The sequence below is a fragment of the Fundulus heteroclitus genome, unplaced genomic scaffold (genome assembly GCF_011125445.2).
Source record: "Fundulus heteroclitus isolate FHET01 unplaced genomic scaffold, MU-UCD_Fhet_4.1 scaffold_38, whole genome shotgun sequence".
NCBI classification, from domain to species: domain Eukaryota; kingdom Metazoa; phylum Chordata; class Actinopteri; order Cyprinodontiformes; family Fundulidae; genus Fundulus; species Fundulus heteroclitus.
Window position 1 is genome coordinate 1336738 of NW_023396792.1, and position 22275 is coordinate 1359012.

The 22275-nt window shown below is 38.0% G+C and overlaps 1 protein-coding gene across 4 annotated transcripts in view; it reads left to right on the forward strand.

Moving 5' to 3' along the window:
* The window catches only part of syt7b (synaptotagmin VIIb), a 144901-nt gene extending 133846 nt beyond the window's left edge, over positions 1-11055 (forward strand). For all 4 annotated transcript variants that reach the window (XM_036130805.1, XM_036130807.1, XM_036130806.1 and 1 more), the window contains 6 exons: positions 1997-2132; positions 7166-7433; positions 7529-7698; positions 8005-8119; positions 8318-8517; positions 10375-11055. In XM_036130805.1, the coding sequence (XP_035986698.1) occupies positions 1997-2132; positions 7166-7433; positions 7529-7698; positions 8005-8119; positions 8318-8517; positions 10375-10479 (994 nt within the window). In that variant the 3' untranslated portion in view covers positions 10480-11055. The remainder of the gene's footprint in view (positions 1-1996; positions 2133-7165; positions 7434-7528; positions 7699-8004; positions 8120-8317; positions 8518-10374) is intronic.
* Positions 11056-22275: the final 11220 nt, after the last annotated feature.

Sequence of the window (22275 nt, forward strand, 5' to 3'; positions counted from 1 at the left end):
AGAGAACCCCAGCATCTTCATCTTTGCTGCCTCCACCCCTGCCTCCTGTCTTTTCCTCACCGTCTGTAAACCATACGTCGCCGCTGGTCTCACCATCATCTCGTTGTGCACCTTTCCTTTCACTCTCGCTGACACCCTTATCACACAGCACACCTGACACTTTTCTCCACCAGCTCCAACCTGCTTGGACACGTTTCTTCACCTCTTTCCCACACTCGCCGTTGCTCTGCACTGTTGACTCCAAGCATGTCTACCTTCTGTATTTACAGTATAAACCGGGGAAAAAAAATACATTACATGCTCTTTTAGATATGCCACTAATTCACAAAGTTTGTTTGTTGCAGGTGAATGTATTACTTATCATCATTCTTAACTGCAAGACCCTGGTGTTTAAAGTCATAGCAAAAAAGAGTTTTTGCCTGTTTTCCATATAGAAGCAAACGTTTCCAAAATGTTGACACTGTGATTCATTTTTATTATATCTTAAAATACATAGAAAATCGTAATTAGAAGCAGCAAGACCTCAATTTTGCAAGCTGTCTTACAAAAATAGCTGGTAAATGAAGGCAAATATCTTGTAGAAGCACAATGGTGTTAACTTTTTTTTTCTGTAGCACTACACTGCAAAAGTAGAATTAAAAATAAATAAAATGTTCTTGAAATTAATGCATTTGCCCTTGATTTGAGCAGATAAATAAGACTATTTGCCAATGCAATAAGATTTTTGCACTTAAAATAGGAACAATTCATCTCCATCGTCTTATTTCAAGTACAGTATATCTAATTATCTTACTTTAGAGATAAATATACTCATTCCATTGGCAAATAATCTTATGTACCTGCTCAAATCAAGGGCAAATATATTGATTTCAAGAAAATTTGACTTATTTTCAGTTCTTTTTTTTCAGTGTATTGGCTCACTTTTTTCAATGTAGGCCGACAGGAAAGGGGGTTTGAGAAAATGTTTGTACCTAACAATAACGCTCAATTTCACAAAGAAGAAAAACTTTAGCACTGTAATTTGGTCTGTTGTCTTGAAATCTTTCATGCTGCATCTTCCAGGTTACGGAAAAAGAAGCATCAAAGCCTTGTTATCAGCAAGCAGTTCAAAGCGCATTCGCCGTGCCCTTATAGATGCGTCTCATAGCAGCGCCCGCTGCGTCAGCGCCTTCATAATGCACTGTTGAAGTTGTTTGATAAAAGTATAGAAAGACTCAACATATGCTCCCATCCAGATGGTTAAATCAGGAAGAAGCTGTCAAAGTTTATTCTCTCTGTTGATGTCTCCAGCGTAAACCGCTCTGGTATCTTTGCTGGCCCACCTGTTGTTCTAATTTCTCCTCTAGAACTATCTGGAGTAGAAAGGGGCTGTTTTTATTTTATTTATTTTTTTCACTTTTAGGTATGCTGTTGCAAGGTTTCCTTTGTTATTAATTCCTTACATTTTGATTTAGTCTTTGCTTCATTCATTCATTCTCTTTCACGTTGCAGTGGTTGATGTTGCTTCACAGTAAGCAGCTCTTTGGTATGAATCTCTTCCATGCAGTTGTCTTTGTTTTAACATTTTCACCGAATGCATTTGTTGGTCTTGATCAGGCTTCCTCTTACAGCCCCAAAACATGCATGATGTGTAAATGTCTTGCTTTGAATTGGCATTAGATTACCAGTGTGTTAACGTGCATTGTTTGTTGTCTTGGGTGATTCTGTGAGGAGCCGTGTACACCGTCTGTTGCGTAATAATCAAATATCATTTAGACAAATAAGACTAAAACGTGTAATTTTAGTATTTGGCATTAAGTTGTAAACATTCTCTCAAATTAACTTTTTCACCAAATTGCTACGATATGTGGAGGCATAACGTAGACACAAAAACAGCATCATTTAGAAAGAACATTAAGGAATGCGGGCAAAAGGGTTTATGTTTTTGTGATTTTTATGTAATGCAAATATCTCCATTACTAACAGGATATGTGTGTGTTTGTGTGCACTTCGCCAGAACTCCAGGAAACAAACCAGTGAGCAGCCCCAGAGGTCAGACCCCAGATGAAACCGGACGCCGCCAGGGCCAGAACCACGAAGCCAATTCTTCCGTCACCAACTTGGCCAACTCGGTCACCAGTGACATGCTGATGGTAACTAACGGCAGCGATTCTGCCCATACACTGCCTCGCTAAACGTCTCATACCCCTTTCAAAACCTTTAAGTTGTTTTTTAATTAAATATTTGTGAGATACCAACACCAAGTAGAGCCATCTGGAAGGAAAACGATCACGACAATGATTGACTGATTTTTTTACTACAAATTAAAAAAATCAAAACAGTGTAGTATGCATTTCTATGCAGCCCCTTTTTACTCCGATAACCCTAATTATAATGTTGTGCAAATAATTGCTGCTCAAAGTAATACCATAGATGTAAGCTGGTCATATTTAAATCATTGATGTTGGAGTGCACAAGAATCAGAGTGGACTCTTGTTTGAAGTTGCCGATCTTTAGATGAACAGATCCGTCTAAAGTGATGTAATCGATTTTTTTGCAATTAAGGACAGCTTTTTGAAGTTTTGTCAGATGCCTGATGTTTCCAAATTCAGTGCACAGATTTGGAAAAAATACAAAAAATAAAAGTGCTTTAAAAGTCAGCTAGGTGTCTGTTGACAGAGGTTGTTGTACCGGAGGAATGCTTTTCTTTTTTTCTGCATACTTTGCTTCCGAAGAGCCCAACTTTCATGTGATCATTTAAAGTGGTCATGATCAAAAGTTCTCCAGGTCTTTCAAAGTTTTACTTTGTACTTTCACAACTTTTTCTCTCATTTTCTGTCCAGTGCTTTAACACAACTACAACTGTAGGCTCTGTAAGTGCTTAAATAACCAGGAAAGTGGACAGACAGTGTCACATGTTAAAAACAGCAGATGAATAACCTGAAAATAAAACAAGAACCCCCAGCAAAGGTCTGACTCAGAAGCTGAGAAATGTTTCATCCTTCAGCTGATCATCAATCGTGCATCAAGTTTTGTACTGGTAATAAAACAATGTTTTATGTCTAACTACTTATCTTTGGTAATTTCTTTAAAAAAACGGAACATAGTTTCTTAGTGACAGACTTTGAGACACAAACTATCTTAGTATCCTGTTCAGAGTAGTTGTTTGACAAGTTCTCTATGGATAAATTTTTTTTTTCCAGGACTTTTCTGTGTCTCATTGATTCCTAGATCAGAAATAACTAGCTTTAAAAACAAAAAATATGGCAAGGTACTGGACATAAATTAGTTACAAACATCAGCTAAATTTTAAAGAAAACCTTCAGAACGCCTGAACAAATGTTGATCAAAAACACTAAAAGATTACCAAACGGTTTGACTCATAAAGAAATTTAGAATGACTGAAATCTTTATAAAACGAATAACTTTTTAGGTGTGAAATACATTCAAAGAACACTTTGGTCTTCTGTTATCATTTTTTCCAAGCAGATCACTTCAGTGATTTCCTTTTCTGTTTGATCGAATTACAGCTGAACCAAACAGAGCTGCAGCAAAAGCAGGGTTTCTTTAAATATAAAATTCAGTTGGTTGAGTTGGAGGCCCACGCTTTTCAAGGAAAGTTGTCTAAAAGGCAGAGAACCCACCGGTCTCTCCCACCTGTGGAGCATTACAGTTCTCTCCTGCCGTGGAGTCTTCTGGGCTAACTCAGATGTGCAGTAATCGTCCTCCTGAAGCGAGGGCTGGGAGGGGGAGGCGGGCATGTGCCTTCCTCACAGAGGTTTGGTAATTAGCTGTGAAGGAACATGCAGCGACGTGGGTGCAGTGAGAATATGGCCGAGATGGGTGCGAGTACTTTGTAATTACGGGGGTTTCATGGGGATTCTGCGAAATTCACGCTGGCAGCTCTTAATGATAATGCTCGTGTTGGGCAGTTTTGCAAAAGACATCTATGGCAGCCTCCTTTTAAAGCTAAATATACTCTCCTCGTGCACTTTTGAGCCCCTTTTCTCAGCCATGGGAAATGCAGTGGCTATATATACACAGGGTTTATTCCACAGAGAGAAAGTGAGTATGAAAAGTCATGGCACGTCAGTACGAATCTACATCCAACCTGAAGCGTCTCAGGCGGTAGGTTTTGGGTGTGACTGTCCACTGTCGCGACATCCTCATCCAGGAGGAGTGAATGCTGCAAGTCAGTGACTCAGTGCAATCTGCTGGATAAACCTTTTAGCCAATCTGCCTGCATGATTTGATAGAACCGACTTTGTAAAGTGCCCTGGGATGACATGTGTTGCAAATTGGTTCTACTGTATATAAATAAACTGAACTGAACCAAATTGAATTGAACCGGGTGCAGGACGGGAGAGGGCTGTTGGGGTGTTGTGTCATCATTGCATGGTTCTCATCAAGATGTCTTTTCATTTAGTGGGACGCTCACAGTGGCATGGAAGTGTCTTCGCTGCCGCATTATCTCACATTTTCACATAGAAATGCCTTTTAAGCCTTTTAAGCCTTTTAAGTTTTTAATATCTAACTTTTCTTGTGAAAAGACCAACAAAATGAAGCAACCACCAAGAAAATCATCTCCCACAGAACTGTAAGCGAAGATTGTTTGTTTTCATAAGGTCCGTAAAGTCCCACTCAAAACAGACTCAAGCTCTGGCTCAAATGCATAATTTTCAAGTACTTTATTATGAAGCATGTTCAGGTCTCAGCTCCAACTAAATAGCATTTTTTTTCAGCCAGCATGAGAGCAAAAAGAGCACAATAACATCAAAAGAACAAAACAGGATCGGCCGTGATCCAAACATTTTCACGTATTTTTTACCTGTTAGAGTTTAGCAGTCTCATTGTCTGTGAAATGAAGCTGGCGGAGTATTTACAGTGGGAGTGTGTGTTTCATTGGTGTTTAACAGAATAGCAGCGACAGCGAGTGGAAAAACCAATGGACTGGATCCGAATCGCCCTGCTCCAGGTGTTTAAAAGCTGCAGAGGGGTGAATGACAAGAAAAGCTCTGCTGCTACCACTCAGTGCAAGAGAGCAGTTCTTAACAATGAGCTGTTTTTTTAAACCCTGTTTATCAGAATAAATAAATATTACAAGATGCATAATTTGTAAAAGTTTAAATCTGACCAATTTAAATTTTGTGAAGATGAGATATTGACAGCTGTGAGGTTTCAACTCTGATTACTGAAAATACTATGGTTTCATAATATTTACATAAAAATAAAAACGGATATTTAATTAGTTTTGCTTACAAAAAATCTGCAAATATTGCCATTACTGCACATATAATATCAGATTAGAATTATTAGAGAAATAAAAATCATAATCTCTAGCAGTTATTAATTATTTTCAGTTGTATACAAAGACTAAAGAAACAAAAGAAGATAGAAACTCACAGTTAGTAGTAGTTTTCAAGTGCTTAGTGCCCAGAATGTTGGACCATCCTGCTATCAATAGAAATGCCACTCATATCATCCACTTTCTCTGACACCTTTTTAAAATGTTTTTAACGTAAAAAAATAAAATGATGGAAACTTTTGTGGTTATTAAAAACAGTAGGTTTTCCAAACCTTGGAATAACTTAATGACGTTCAACAGCCCATGCCTACTGTGTGTTTTAAGAGATCGTAATAATAATGAGCTATGATGTAAGAACTGTAACGGAAGGGAGGACTCCAGGAAACAGAGAGGGCTCAAATGCAGAAAACCCAATTTGTGCCAGCTGTTGGGTGGAGAACTGTATAATGACAAGTGATCATACTTAGCATGGAGAAAAAGGCTGAGCAGGACCAATCGGAAATGAGTGGGAACTTTCACAATTGGATATTAAAGTTTGCAAACGTCTTCCTGAGTAATCCCCCCACCAGGCCGAACTTTTTAGCCTTGATTTCTGTTCCTTTCCCTTAAGCCACATCGTCCGTCAACTGATCTGCTCAGCAGCACTTATTCTGCTTGTCATCTCCTCATTGTTGAGCAAAGTTCATATCTTTATTTCAAAGCAGATGCAACCATACGACAATATGTTCCTAAGAAGCTGTGTTTTTCATCATACTGTGCAAACTGCGTGTCCTCTATTGCCCTTACTGAAGTCACTGAACAATGAGAGTATTAAAGAGCTAACTCGAACCCTATTAAGAACGGTAAATATCTCGTAAATCCTAAAACCCATTAATCCTAAAACACTGCTTATACTTTTATGTTTAAAGTTTAGTCCATGAAGCCAAATTATATCATCTTTCCTATTCCTTCTCGGCCCCATTAGTCATTTTATTTATTTAATAATTTATTAATGTATTTATTTGTTCTTAGCTTAGAAAAGGCTATTAGTAAATGGTACATACTAATCAAACTTACAAGGGAACATCTCAGTGGATAAATTGTTAAATTGCCAATGTGTCTTGCTTTGTCAAACTTTAATCGTCCAACCCAGTAAACAACCCAAACATGAGTCAGTAGCAGAATGAACTGGCATTGATAAGAAGGATTTGGTTAGCTTTCTGTGGGCATAACCTGTATACTTAACTTTGTTTGTCAACTCGCAAATCCATTTTGGCAGCGTTTTGCATCCATTTAAAGGAAAATATTTACTGTCAGAAAGTATTCTTGAGGCAAAGGAATAATCAAGCAAACCCAAATGTCCTTACCGTTTTTTTTATTGTCTTCTGGATGATATTTATTTTTTTGTTTGTTTTTGACACTTATCCTTCAGGTTTCCCAGATCAAAAGAAATTACGAGTGAATATAATACTGATATTATTTTGATGATGGGCCCCTCTAATAACACTATTTGTTGTAACTTTTTCAGCTATCTTAATTTCTTAGAAGTTCACAAATTGGCTGGATTGAAATTCCCCAATTTTCTTGTTCAAAATTTGAAGGCTAGTAGCAGATTGCAGAACTTTCATACACATTCATAATGTGCCGGTTTTTGTTTCATAGAAGATGGAGAGGGTGTATAAAAACCAAAAGCAATTAAGTTTATACTAGTTTACAGCTTGCACTTTTCTTCTTTAGTATATACAATAAACATGGATGGTCCACAATCATCTGAAATGGAGAATGCACATCTTTGTTTTGTTTGTTTTCTTTTTTTCAGATTGTCTTCAGGCAACCATTGTAATGCTTCAGCCTCATGAATGAGATTACCGATGTAACATCTGTGCCTCTCGTGTCCCTCAGCTGTCACCAGGTTCTGAAGAGGACGAACACGAGGGTCCAGTGCGTGAGAAACTGGGTCGCATCCAGTTCAGCGTCGGATACAGTTTTCAGGACTCGACTCTCACTGTCAAAATTCTCAAGGGCCAGGATTTGCCTGCCAAGGATTTTTCAGGCACGTCCGATCCTTTTGTGAAAATCTACCTGCTCCCAGACAAGAAGCACAAACTGGAGACTAAAGTCAAGAGGAAGAATCTAAACCCACACTGGAATGAGACGTTTTTATTTGAAGGTATTAACAGGAAGACTTACTTCCCGGTGCATACACATGTTGCTCAATGTCTTGTCTTCACATGAACTGTTACTCCTTGCCATTGTGTTTCTCAGGCTTCCCATATGAAAAGGTGGTTCAGAGGACTCTGTACCTGCAGGTTCTTGACTACGACCGATTCAGCAGGAACGACCCCATAGGAGAGGTGTCCATTCCCCTCAACAAGCTGGACCTGGCCAACATGCAGACTTTCTGGAAGGAGCTGAAACCGTGTAGCGACGGCAGTGTAAGCCAGGGCTGGAGGCAGGGGGAGGAAGGGGAAGAAGAAGAAGAAGATGGGGTAGAATGTGTGATGTCATTTCTGGCTGCTGTGATGCTCCCGGGGGAGATGTGGCAGCATAACGACGGGAGAGGGGCGGGAGGAAAATATGGAGAGGCTGACAGGTAGACGGAGATTACACAGACAGCCTGAGACGGGAACAGGAACACACAGCAGGAACAGAGGGGGTGGATTAGGGGGAAAAAAAGGGGATAAAAAGTAAACAATTTGATGCTATTGTTCGTCCTGTGTGATATGTATAATTTCTAACAGGGAAGTCGAGGGGATCTCCTGGTGTCCCTGTGCTATAATCCCACAGCCAACACCATCACTGTGAGCATCATCAAAGCACGCAACCTCAAAGCCATGGACATTGGAGGCACTTCAGGTATCAATGCTTCTTTGTCCTTTATGCCCATTTATTCAGGCGATTCTTCGGAGTCACTGCTCCCAAATGGAAATTTGATTATTGTTTTTTTTTTTAGTTCTGTGTTAGAAGAAGGAATAAAATTCCTGATTCATCAGAAACATTTCCCAGATATTGTAGCAAGCAACATGCAAACTGGTATGTTTTTGCTGTCCTCAGACCCCTATGTAAAAGTGTGGTTGATGCACAAGGACAAACGCGTAGAGAAGAAGAAGACGGTGGTAATGAAACGCTGCCTGAACCCTGTTTTTAACGAGTCCTTTCCCTTTGACGTGCCGGCCCACGTGTTGAGGGAGACCACCATAATTATCACCGTCATGGACAAGGACAGACTCAGTCGCAATGATGTCATTGGAAAGGTATCTCCTTCCTCTCTCTTTCACGCCTCTTCTTCTCTTGCTCTCTGTGTTTCTCTGACTCTGCCGAACCATTAGCATCTGATGAATTAAGCCAGTCTCTACTGACCCCTACTGGAGCGAGGACATCTCCTGCATTGCAAATCATGTGAAAACAGCCCAATTCTAAGTTAGGATCAGATAATTATTTTCAATTTATGAACAATTGTTGTAATATACATTGATGCATTTGAATACCACCAGCATGAATGAGAAAGGAAGCAGTCAGGGAAGTGCAGTCAGATTAATGCCATTCCTTCATTTTTAGCAGCAATAAAATGACATAGGATGAATCTTGATATTGATTTTCTTCTTTTTTTTGTTATCTGCTCATAAATTATCTTTAGTTTGCTGTCAAGGATGGTTGAATATTAGATTAGAAAGCTGGCATCATTCACAAAGCCCACATGTATCTGACTCAACATTTTTCTGGATTCTAGCTGTACATCCAGCCACTTTTATAGAATATAGCAGCTGCTCGCAAAATCTCACTAATTCTGAATGTTCACACTTTTCCAAACACAGCAAAGATGGAAGTCCACATCCTTAAATGTATTTTAAAATTGGTAATAGTTGAACCTTTGCACAGCTTTGGAAGTGACTTTCAAAATCTGTGACTTTCACAGATCTTGAAATGCTGTAATCACGTCATCAGTTAAAACGTTATTGCTGAAAATCACAGTTGTTTTTTTTGTTTGAGGGGAAGCTTTTTTCATTCTCTATCACACACTGCGACATTATTCAACCAGCTGTAGGGGTACTGTAATGGGGGTGCAAGAAGGGTAAGTCTCTTGAAGGACATGATGCACATGAGCAGCCCCAGCAGCACAAATGCACACGAGAAACAACCCAAGGGAGATTGAGGATTCCTGACAAAGTTTCAGGGAATAATAATTCAGGGTCACTTCGTGACTCACACACCTTGGGAGACACGATCACAGTTAGTATTGCAATATTCGGAAAGAAATTATATTTTAGGTTTTAAGCTTTTAATCCCTGCTTCTAAAAAATATTTTGGCTATTTGGAGGGATCCAAACTCCTTTTAATCCTCCCACCTGATGTATTTCTGTAGTGACTAAGGTACCAAAACACATGGAGAGTGGAGGGGACATTATGTAATGGAAAAAAGACAACTGTTATATTATATATATATATATATATATATATATATATATATATATATATATATTGTAATTATACAAAAGTCTGTTGTGCAAAGTTTTTTTTTTTCCCCAAAAGCCAATTAATTTCTATAACTTCAATAATCCTCATGTGCATTGTGTGTGCTGACTGATTCACTGCATTTGGTTTACACCAAACACCAACATCTCAATATATATATATATACTACAAAGATTTCTAACTCTACCCAGAAATATATGGAATTTATGTAACATGCTGGAAATACACCAAAGCTAGGCTCTTCTCCTTCAGGCTGTGACAGAATAAACTCTCTCCGCACAGCTTGGATGAGCTGAACCAATTACAAGCGCTGTCACTGCAGGTGGCTTGTGTCCCAACCATCCTTAACTATGTACGTTACCCACCTACATCCAGCAGTTATAATACTTTGCCTGTGTTACCATGCATACTCTGTAATCAGCTTTTAAACGAGACTGAAATGAACATTTTCTCTCCTCAAGTTTCTCCCATAGATCAGTCAGGATGATTATAAAGAAAGGCTCCCCTGTGGAGAGTTAGTTTTTTTTTTTTTTAACGGTTCTTAACAAATGTCCAACTGTTTTTTAGCATACTCTTTACAAATTAACGGCGATCTTTTTGTGATAATAAAGCAGTTATGAATTGTTTTTGTCTCCCAGATTTATCTATCATGGAAGAGTGGTCCAGCAGAGGTTAAACACTGGAAGGACATGATAAGTCATCCTCGTACCACCGTGGCCCAGTGGCACTCTCTCAAAACCTGAGCGGCCCAGCAGCCACACTGCCTAAAGTGTTATCCCGAAACAACCCCCCCACACCGAGAAGTCAGCGTGAGCCTCTCTGCACACATCCCTTTCTCCCTAAACGAAGTGTTGGGCTGTGGACCATGTGTCACCTCTTTGTTCTCAGGCCTCTTTGATATTCCTCGCCCTCAGCCCTTGTGAATCAGCCCTAAAATTGCACCCTCTTGTCAGGTTCTGATTGCCACCTGACTCCTTCACATCGGTTTGTCCGAACCTAAAAAAAATGTCTTTGATGTCTTAGCTCCCTTGTGCCCTCTTTCTATACCATTTATTTCCCAAGATATCTCTCGAATCTTTCTTCCATCGTCTCAGCCATTCTTGGAGCCTGACATGAGAGCAGTGGCTCTTGCTGCCCATGGATACAAACTACCAACCAAAAATGAATCAAACTGATAGTCAAATCATCCTCAGTGGCAGCAAGAGGGACTGTGTGTGAGCGTGAGCGTGACCCGTGGGAATCATGCACCACCTCACGTCAGGCGCCTTCGTTCCTTCCATTTTCGTCTCTGATCCTTCATATCTTCAAAATGCCTAAAAGAAAAAAAAAGAAGAATCAGGAAACCAGAACAGGCAATGAAGGAGCGACGGACCGAATTTCAAATGGACTTTGAGTAGACTCTGTCGTTGAACTTTTCTTTGATCATCTTCCCTTCTCACTGCCACCACTGTAATAAGGCTGGAACCCTTTTGTCGTCTGTGCGTGATGTGAGTGATGTGCCGTAATCCCAAATGATGTTCTTCAACGACAACAAGAAAAAAAAAAAAAAAGAGGTATGGACATGAACATTTAACACTGGTCTGAAAAGGCAAGTGGGGAAAATATTTTTCTTTTAGAAAAGAAATCCCTCTGGACCAAATAAAAAAGAAAGGAGTAAAAGAATTATTGTAATTTTTTTTATGTTTTTAAAAAAATGTTCCTACAGAGATGGAAAATAAGCTAAAAGCCTCTTCCATCTGTGTGGTAGTGTGGATAAATGTATGTATGTATGTATGAGGGACTATTTTAGACCTGCACTGCTAAATTAAGAAATGAATTAACTTAAAAGCACTCTCTTCTCTCATCATTACGGCAGAATGGATAAAAAAAATCATGAAATAGTTGACGCTTGTGGAGTGCAGAATATATATATATATATATATATATATATATATATATATATATATATATATATATATATATATATATATATATATATATATATATAAACTGTTACCTGGTGACCAAACAAATAAAAACAATGGTTATACTTGCGGTACCTTTCATCCTCATAAAGATGTATGAAAAGCCTTGAAGTGCATTAATGTTTTATTGCAGCAGCAAAATTAGCCACAGTTCAATAACAGTCAGGGTTGGACTTTATTTCACCTCCCTCAACCATCCAGCACACCATGAGTGGTGGCAGAATAAATTTGGGAACTTGTCCAGCCTTGTTTGGCAAAATTCCAGTTGTTTTGACTTTTTTGATTGTTGCTATTGAGCATATATATATATATATATATATATATATATATATGAGCAAATTTAAAACTTAAACATAATGTTTACCATATTGAAAAGTGACTGAGAGAATCCTACGAACATGTACTGTATTTATTTTTATCATATCTATATTAAAATAAGACCCCCACGCACACACACACACACACAATAAATGCCAAAAATGCACTGAATTTTGTCACTGCAATAAAAGGTTAATTAATTTAAAGGCTGTTAAACATCTTTACCAGGTTGTCAGTTAATTGGGAACCGTTGCACCACAAGTTTGATCTGTTGAAAACTTTATTGCAAAGAGACCTAAATCATCTCAAAATCCCATTATAATGATATTAGAGATTTCTTAGTAAAGAGTGCAAAGCTTAACATTTTTATGTTTATTTAACAAACCTGGCCAAATGACAGTGGGTGTAATGTTGAAACAAATTTGCTATCTTGGCAAAATGGCAGAAATCTATATATTTTTTTAACACAGCATTTTTTAAGTGGTCAATTTAAAAAAGATTAAAAATGCCTTAGCATGATAATAATAAAATAAGTTTATTTCTATACATTGCATTTAAACACTCACCAAAAAAGACACTTTCGGCACAAGGCAACAAATAAAAAGATAGAGGATAACCCAGATATTCAGAAGTGAAAGAGCTAAGTGAAACAGAATGTTAGTTTCTAATCTCAGGAAAGCTGATACTCAAATAGCACCACGACACAATCCGAATTACTGAGAATAAAAAGTTGTTCCTGACAGAGAAAACTGACTCACAGTCCCTGTTTTCAGTTTGTCCCTGCTAATGTTGAGCTGAGGTTTTCCAATATGAGGCAAACGTTTTCGAGGTCTGCAGAGATGCAGTCAAAAGGAAGGGTTTTACCTAACTAAACCTTTTTTCTACTTTTCCTTTGTAACTTTTCCGTTTCGTGTTTTGTAATTTGATACGAAATGACAGGCTATAGAGACGGAAAGTAATTGACCGGCGAGTAAATTGTGAAATAATTACACATTCCAATAAATTAGAACCAGACTGTGCTCGTTAGACACTGATGCACTGAGCTGTGCCTTAAAGCACAGAGCACTGCAGTGCCCAGACTTAGTTACAGCTGATTTTATGTTGGGCTCGGGGTCTGATTGAAGAACAGGTCAGCCTCCTAGGTGTTTGTTTTACTGCCTCAGCTTGACCTCCATCAAGTCCCACATAGACACGTATTGATCACATGAATGAAGATGAATGAGACTAATAAAATCCACGGGGAGTGGGTGGGGTGGGGGGGGGGGGGTACTTTTACATTCCAGAGTTTGTGTTGGTCTTCTGGAGGTGTGTACGTGTGTCTGAACTTTGTGTGACTGTCAGTATTTGGACTTTTTACTCTCTGTGTGCATCTACAATGAGTTACAATTTGCCATTCTGACACTGATCTGCACTGTTTACTGTTTTTTAATCCTGTACAAATTCAAATGTACAAAGAAAAGTGATGTTGTTGTTTTGTTTTGTTTATTGTTTGTTTTGGGGTTTTTTTTTTCCTAAAGATTGTCAGTTTTTGTAAGACTCACTGCGCTCGTTAATGACGATGCTGGAGCAAACCTCTCTTCACAGCAGGGTAATTTTCTCGCCTCTGGTTTGGCTCGAGATGCAAACATCTCGAAAAGCGGCCTAAAGTCCCGAGATTAAACTTCTTTTATCTGACTATCGTGAACCAGAGTTTTCGTTCCGACCAAAGCAGCTCCCAGCATTCTGTCCTGGACGTCCGATCCGCCCTTCCTATCTGATCCCATCTCACTCAGCCAAAAAGGCGTCTCCTTAACGTCTCAGATGGCCCTCCACCAAAACGCCCCCCCCCCCCGCCGTGCACACATGCTTCCTGGCACAAAGCGTGCTGCGTGTGCCTTGTAAACTCTGCCACGCCTTTGCTCTTGACCATATGCGCTCCCACACTCGGTTTGTCAGGAGAGGGGGTGCAAGAAAGGGTGAGGCAGAAGATAATCCGAATCATCAGCTCTTTGCAGCGCTGCTAGCTACGTCTCAGGTCATAGCAGAGTGTCGAGAGCCTCCTAAAATAAGCAGCAACAGATTCACTCGTCTGCGTTAAAGGCGTCGAGGGTTGAGCAGATTATTTTAGACACTGATGAAAACACATTCCATTTTAAAGGTGGCGATAAAACTTGCTTTAATAAATGCAGTTTAAATATTGAAGGTCCTGTTAAAACCAGATTCATACATACACTGCATAAAAAAGACGCATAACCTTTTTTCCCCTCTCTCTCTGTCCTGTTTTAGGTTAATTAAGATTACCAAAAGAATTTGTATTTGCTAAATATCAGAATTATTGACTGTATGTTTTAGATATTTTTATTCCCCTTTCTGCGGATTAAGAAGTTTATACACATTTTCCTAGTGTTTGTTAGAAGCGTTCTTTAAACTGCATACATTAGGTCAAGTGTTTTGAGTATCCTTTACAAGCTTTTCTGCAATAGTCGGCTGAAATCTTGGGTCATTTTTCCTGACAGAAGTGATGTGACCGGGTCAGGTTAGCGGGCCTCCTTCTCACACACCTTTTCAGCTTTGCTCACACGTTTTTCTATTGGACTGAGGTCAGCAGGGATTTGTGATGGCCACTACAAAACATTGACTTTGTTTTCCACTGTGTAACTAATTTGACTGTAAGGTTAGGATCATGGTCCATTCGGAAGACCAATTTAAACCCAAACAGCAGCAAAAACACTGCCTCAGCATGATGCTGCCACCCCCGCACTTCACAGATGGTATGATGTTTTCAGACTTACAAGGTTCCCCTTTTTCATATAAAACAACGTAACAATGGCCATTGTTGCCATTTTGTTTGTTTGTGTTCATCAAACCACGACACATTTCACTATCATCTCCCATGTTCTGTTTTTTTTTACTTATATATTTTTTTCAAACAGCTGAACATGGCACCTTCAAGCATCTGGAAATTTTACCTAAAGGTGAACACACTAGAGGAGGTCCACAGTTCTATTCTATTTATTTTCTTGATGTAACACAAGAAAGTGGTGCATTTGAGGTGTTACTTTAAAATACATCCACAGATGTGCCTCCATTTACTCTAAACGGTGTGAGTCAGATGTATAGACAACCATGACATCATCGTTTGCGTTTTCCTAATTTTGTTTAAGGCATAGTAATCTTGGTGCATGTAAACTTCTAACTTTGAAATAACTGAAAATGTCTCTAAAAAAGTATCATTCTTATTATTCTGGTGTCTAGAACAGAGAAGTGGTTTGGTTATTCCAAACTGATCCTAAACAAGAAAAAAAATAGTAAATGTCAGACAGTAAGGAAAAAAAGAGTTATGCGTCTTTTTATACCATGAACACAAATCTGGTTCCAAGGCAGCGAAACCATTGTTTTAGTTATAATTGGTGTTTTTTTCTTTTCGGAAATCGAGCTAAAATCCGTGTTTCTACACAATCAGTCACACAAATAAAGTTTTCTGGAAAAGCTCGTATTTCTGTTTTAGGGCATTCTCTGGAACTGCTGGAAACAAAGAGAGGTTAACCAGCAACATTTTCATTTATATGATGTACAGATAATTGTGAAGTGTCCTGTATGTAAAAAAAAGAAAAAAAAGAAAGTATTTATTGGGGTTGTTGATAAGTGTCTGTCCTCTGGATCACTAACTTCTCTCTTTCACTCCCTTTTTCTCCTTGTAGTCACACATCCGTAGGGTGCACAATGTTGAATATCAGCCATTTATTTTTTTGAAATCTGTACAGTGTAAATAATAATATAAATGTGTATATAAAACAAATATTCTTCTGGTCTGGTATTGATATAAATTTTTCAACAGTGCCTTTTTTTTAAACTACTAGTTTATAGAACAAATATTTATTGTTAAGATTCACTCAAGTGGAGCTGATGATGTCAGATGAAGCATTAATGATGTGCAAGTTGTGTAAAACGTAAGAAAAAATTTCAGGAATTTGGAAAAAAAAAAAAAAACCTGATATGCATGATGGCACGTTAAATACGGAAACAAATGTCCATGCAGAATTTTATTATGAACCTCAATGTTGGCAGGTTACAGGCAGGATATTGATTGATGTTTGGCTGCTAAAGGAAGCAAGGCCTTAATATTTCTGAATATTTGAGTTGTATTCTGTGAAGTAGTTGTTAATATTCAGTAACCTACTTGCAGTAAACATTAGTTTGATCAAAATTAGTTTGCAGAACTTATGGTTCTTGTTCTCCAGTTATAGAAACAAAAACTGGGAGGAATGTCAGGGAGGCTATAGAGAAAGACGTTCAGCTGCCTTCAAGGAAGTTCTGGAAAACCTTTTCATGACTCGGAAAAGGAAAGCAGGGACTATCCCTGGCTAAACTGTTTGTGAGGGAATGGCTGACCAGGAAAGGGAATATTGCTAGTCCACAGCGGACATTAAGGATCTCAGTCAAGTCGTTATGTCCTCCATGGAAAAGATGGGATCCGAGAACCACCACGGCAGAGGTAGTTGAAATGCTAAGCGGCAGCAGGGATCTAGGGGAGGATGGATTCACCATGTTATAGTTCATGAGATCATGACCAAAAGTAGAAGATTTAAAAAAAAAGCAGCAAGCAACAGTAAATGTATAGAAATTTCCCATCAAATTGTGTCAGCTCAGCGAAATTTGTTTAAGCTGAGGTTGTTTTAAAAGACAGAAATGTGATCTATAGACGGACTTCTATTCTCTTTTGGTAATTCCCTTTAATAAAACTTCTGTCCACTGCTGGGGAGGCAGAATACTTACAACTGAACTCTACTTCACAAAACCCTAAATAAAAGAAAATTCAAACTTTCCATTTGAAAATGTTTTTCAGCAAAAGTCCAGTTTCGGTTTCCTCCGATTTAAGCTTGTTTGTGGTTGCCATGACCCGGATGACTGAGAATTTGCACAGGCGTTTGGAAATATGTTATCTTGAGTCTTGATGGCAGCAGGTGTTACTACAAACTCCCATGTGTACGCAAATAGACTGATGGATCCAAAATGTTTTACCTCTATGTTGAATGATTTCCTGTTCAGTAAAGGAAGCCAGTTTTCCTGATTTTTCATATATTTGCTTTTATAAATGTAAAAAAATTTAACCTGCATTTGGTTTTCGTGAACTAAAGACACTTTTCAGACAAGTTCTGGTAAGGACAACTATCAGAGAATAGTCTCTGTTGGCAATAACGTCAAATCTGAAGGTTAGTTTATCTGTTTCAGTTTTCAGATTTCATAGCAATCCAATAATATAATCCCGCCTAAAAGACCAATTTGCCCAATATCTGCATTGATACAAGCAGGTCTTTTAAGTTGATAACTTTTTGAAGCAAAAAATGTTGGACCTGTATAGAGCATTTCAATTTCTTGATTGAGCTACACAAAATAAAATACAACAAAATGTCTGGCGGCAACAAAATGATTTAAAATTAAAGTAAGGAGTTACAATTTACAATACAAATATCAATAATTATGGGCAAGAGCATAAGGTAATTTTATTTATGGTTGTTAACACATTTGTTTAAAGTTTTAGAAGAAAACTGTGTCGTTGTTAAACTGTACAACAGCAGATGTGTGCAGAAACAACATAGAAGCAGTCTGATTGCCTGCACATTATTACCATTTTTAAACCAGCTTTTCCAATGTCTTTACTATTTTCTGATTCATACATTATATTCATTATACATTATATTCCGATTTAATTGATGGAAAACCTTTTTTTTTAATCACACCTGCATAGTTTTCAAGTATCTCTCTTAACTGCATCCAGTTTCCTTTTCTGTAAGATAATATTTAACCCAACATCTTCAAAATGTCATCTAAACCCAAGAGCTCAGATTTTTATCATCACATTAGCCTTACATTTACCCCCTACTATAAGATGTGTTGGACCCTTGATTTTTCTTTTAGATGTTCAGAGTTGTTGCACATATCTAATTAAGAACACAGCTTCCTCTGTCTCCTGCACTTTGAGTGAATACACTTGCAAAGCGAGATATCATCTCGGAGAAAAATGGTGTTTGGTATATTGCCAGGAAGTGTTTAATTTACCAACTCCTCTGGCCTGACACCCCTCTCAGCATCGATTGCTAATTTTCATCTGTGAACATCAGTATACGAATCTCCAACCGGCATTGACGCTTCTGTTGTCGCAAGGAAGTGAAAGCATGTGAGCCTGAAATTCCAGGGTGGCTGCAGCACTGAGGATGAAACCGAGAGCTGTCACGACACAGGAAGCGCCGGCAGAGGATGACAGGAGCGCTGGGCTACAGATAGGCACAGTGGGTGTGCGTGGGAAACCTCAATAAACACTCTAAACAAGCCTCAGAACAAGAAAGACGGGAATTTTGCCTCCGCTCCATGTGGGCTCTTACGATGGAATCCTTTTCCTCTTTTTTTTTTTCTCTTTAGAGAAGGACAAACAACTGCTGTCCTTCAATTATTAAAAATAGTAACATGTACGACCCTGTTACAAATTAGAGTTCTCACTTTAGATTCTACTTTTACAGGGCATACGTCATTGTTGTTACGAGTTTTCTTTTGAAGTGTTGTTTAAATTAGTTTACTTCCATTTAATTTTGTTTTAACAGCATCAAAGAAATACAAAACAAGGCAGTCGGGAGCACATGGGAAGGTTGGTAAATTGTGACTATGTCATGTACAGTGGTTCTGAAAAATGTTGACACCCTTGTGGGAATGACAGTTTCTATGACGTAAAAAAAAAAACAAAAAAAAAAACACAACAAATAATGAAATATTTTAGCTCTAACAACTCAATAGGAAAAAATATACAAGAAGGAAATTATTAAAAAGTACAATAACCTATAAACAAAGCGGTTTGTACTCTTGTTGATGATGCACATTGAAAAGGCACATTTCTAAGGATTCTGCACTGGTTACTTTTCATAACTGTATAAGTTCTTCTCATGTATATTTGACAGTACTGATAATTCTCTAACTCATTTTTATTATCATTATTGTTGCTTATTTTATGTGTATCTTTGCGCTTCCTTTTCCCTATCACTTTGCCGCTGATACCACTGATTTTCCCCACAGAGAGACGATAACGGATTATTCTATCCTAAACTTCATTGTAAAAGTGTGCAGCCCTTTTAAATTTGTTGACGCAGCTTTGAATCTGTCCAATCTATCCAGTAAAAGTTATCCAAATCTAAGATAACTTGCCCACAGCTCATCAGGTTTTCTTTCTAATGTAGTTGTCATGTTTGGGAGGGTGCCAGTGATCCTCCCAAACATGACTGCTTCGTCGTCGGTTAGTAAGGTGGTGTTGGAGACATCTTTGGAGCCTGATCTGTGTTTAGACTGTTTAGACCCAGTTGAGCTTTCTGAAGTATCTAAAATATTAGCTTCATCTAAACCTTCAACTTGTATGTTAGACCAAATCCTAACCAAATTATTTAAGGAAGTATTCCCTTTGATCACTGCCCCTATTTTAGACATGATTAATCTATCCATAGTAAATGGATATGCACCACACACTTGTAAAGTAGCTGTTATTAAACCTTTACTTAAGAAACCGTCTCTTGATCAAGATGACTTAATAAATGACAGACCTATATCTAACCAAAACAGCTCTGGTGAAGGTCACTAATGATATTCTCATGGCCTCAGATAATGGACTTGTGTCAGTACTTGTCCTGTTGGATCTCTGTGCTGCATTTGATACAGTTGATCACAATATTCTCCTACAAAGACTTGAACATACTGTAGGGATTACGGGGAAAGCATTAGGCTGGTTTATATCTTATCTGTCTGACAGATTCCAGTCTGTTCATGTTAATAATAAATCGTCAAACTCTGGGGTCACTCGTGGAGTACCACAGGGTTCAGTCCTTGGGCCAATTCTCTTTATTATATACATGTGCTTCCGATTGATAAAATTATCAGACAGCATGGGATTAATTTCCACTGTTATGCTGATGACACTCAGCTACATAAATCCTGACAAATCCAAACCAAAACTACAAGCATGTCTTGATGACATCCAAACCTGGATGGTAACAAAATTTTCTGCTTTTAAATTCTGACAAGACAGAAGTTGTCCTCTTCAGACCAGACTCATTAAAAAAAATGAACAGTAGGAGAACTCAACAGAGCGACAAAAATAGATCCTGATGTCCTCCAATAGCCTAAGCCTATATCAGCATAACTACAGACATAGCTCAGGGTAACCACTCTAACTATAAGCTTTGTCAAAGGAAAGTTTTAAGCCTGGTCTTAAATGTAGACAGGGTATCTGCCTCATGGATCAAAACTGGGAGTTGGTTCCACAGGAGAGGAGCCTGATAGCTAAAGGATCTGCCTCCCATTCTACTTTTAGAGACTCTAGGAACCACCAGCAGACCTGCAGTCTGAGAGCAAAGTGCTCTTTTAGGAACATATGGGGTAATCAGAGCTCTGATATATGATGGAACATGATTATTAAGGGCTTTATATGTGAGAATTTTAAATTGTATTCTTCATTTAACAGGGTGCCAATGAATGGAAGCTAAATAGGAGAAATTGGATCACTCCTTTTATTTTTCATCAGAACTCTTGCTACAGCATTTTTGGATCAGCTGAAGGCTTTGAAAAGCGTGGACTAGTTTATCAGTGTCACTCCTGGACAGAATATTTGTAATTCTGGCAATATTCAAGAGGTAAAAAAAAAAGGAAATCCAAGAAAGCTGTTGTAATAAGGGATTTAAATGACATGTCCTGGTCAAAAATAAAAATTTTTTTTTTTTTTTTTACTTTATTACCAGATGTTAATTTCATACCATATAGATTAAGTGATTGACAATCACTTAAACAATTTTGAGGCTGCAGCTTCAAGACTTTCAGATTTTAGTTTATATAATGTTAGGATAAAAACACAAAAGAAAATGTATGCAAATAGTCAAAATTTAAAGGGTTGACTGCTCCTTTCTCATAACATCTGAGTTCATTCTTACAGGCAACTTCTGGGCAAATAGCTTCCAATAAATACAGAATAAAAGAGCCTGCTGTAGGAAAAGAAATGCCACCGACACTTCAGATCCTTAAACTGGCTCAATTTATGCTTGTATAACATTCTTGGAGAGTTAATCTGCTGGTCAATTTCCAACACTGACTAAGATTAACAGAGCGACAGATGGCTGAAGAGCAAATAAAACACAGAGGGGAACCCTTCTGACATCATCTCAGGTCTATTTTAGGACTGGGTGAGAAAAACAAAAACAAAGGGGAGAAAAAAATGAAGGTCAGCCTTATTTATTGCATGTCCTTTAGCAAGGAGACGGGCAATATGATATAAATGAACCCATGTGTCATGCCATCTTGTAACACCTTGACTTGGGATCATGTCTGCATTATAATTCTGGGGACGTACACAAGCCAGCTTGTCATCTGTTTTGAAATTCTGTGCACATCTCGTGGCCAGAGGGCATCTCCCTTCTGCAATCAGCACAAGGTTCCAATGAGCCAACATGACACACAGCCGGACTAGAAACATTCTTCGTACTCCACACATACTGGTGGTAAAGCAGGAAAAACGGTTTAATGAGTAGGAGATTTTAACTTATGGTTCTGTCATGCATTTTACAAAATAGGCCATGAATCTTTTTTTCTTTTCTTTTTTACGGCAGGATGGGTATTTTGTTATTTCTGTGAAGGAACATTATGTACTTGTTGAATAAACAAAGGTTTTTTTTTAGCACTCAAGCATAAAATGTCGATGTAAATTATGCTTTTGCATTTTTTTACTATGTTTCTAAAAATAATAAGGTATTAAATATTTCAAGAGATCTATTTTCAAATATGATCAGTAGGCGCTTGAAACAAAGAAATCAAGGCAATCTGCTGCCATCTGGTGTCCGATAATGGCAATGCAGGCGTTCCGACCTTCCATTATGCAACATGTTCAGTGCGCATTCTGTCAGTCATGGCATCCTCCTGTCATGTGATCCAGTCATGCAGTGAATGAAGCAAACCGTGATTCACACAACATGAGCAGCAAAACGTTTATTACCTCATGATACAATCAACAGGCATCACACAGTATTTCATAAAATCAATTTATTTGTATATGAATTTATTTATTTTTATATATATATATATATATATATATATATATATATATATATATATATATATATATATATATATATATATATATATATATATATATATATATATATATATATAAATAAATTCATTTTTAAAGGCATCTCTTTCAAAAAGCAAGGTGAATATACAGTTATAAGTTACATATTTATCAATTATTCGGAT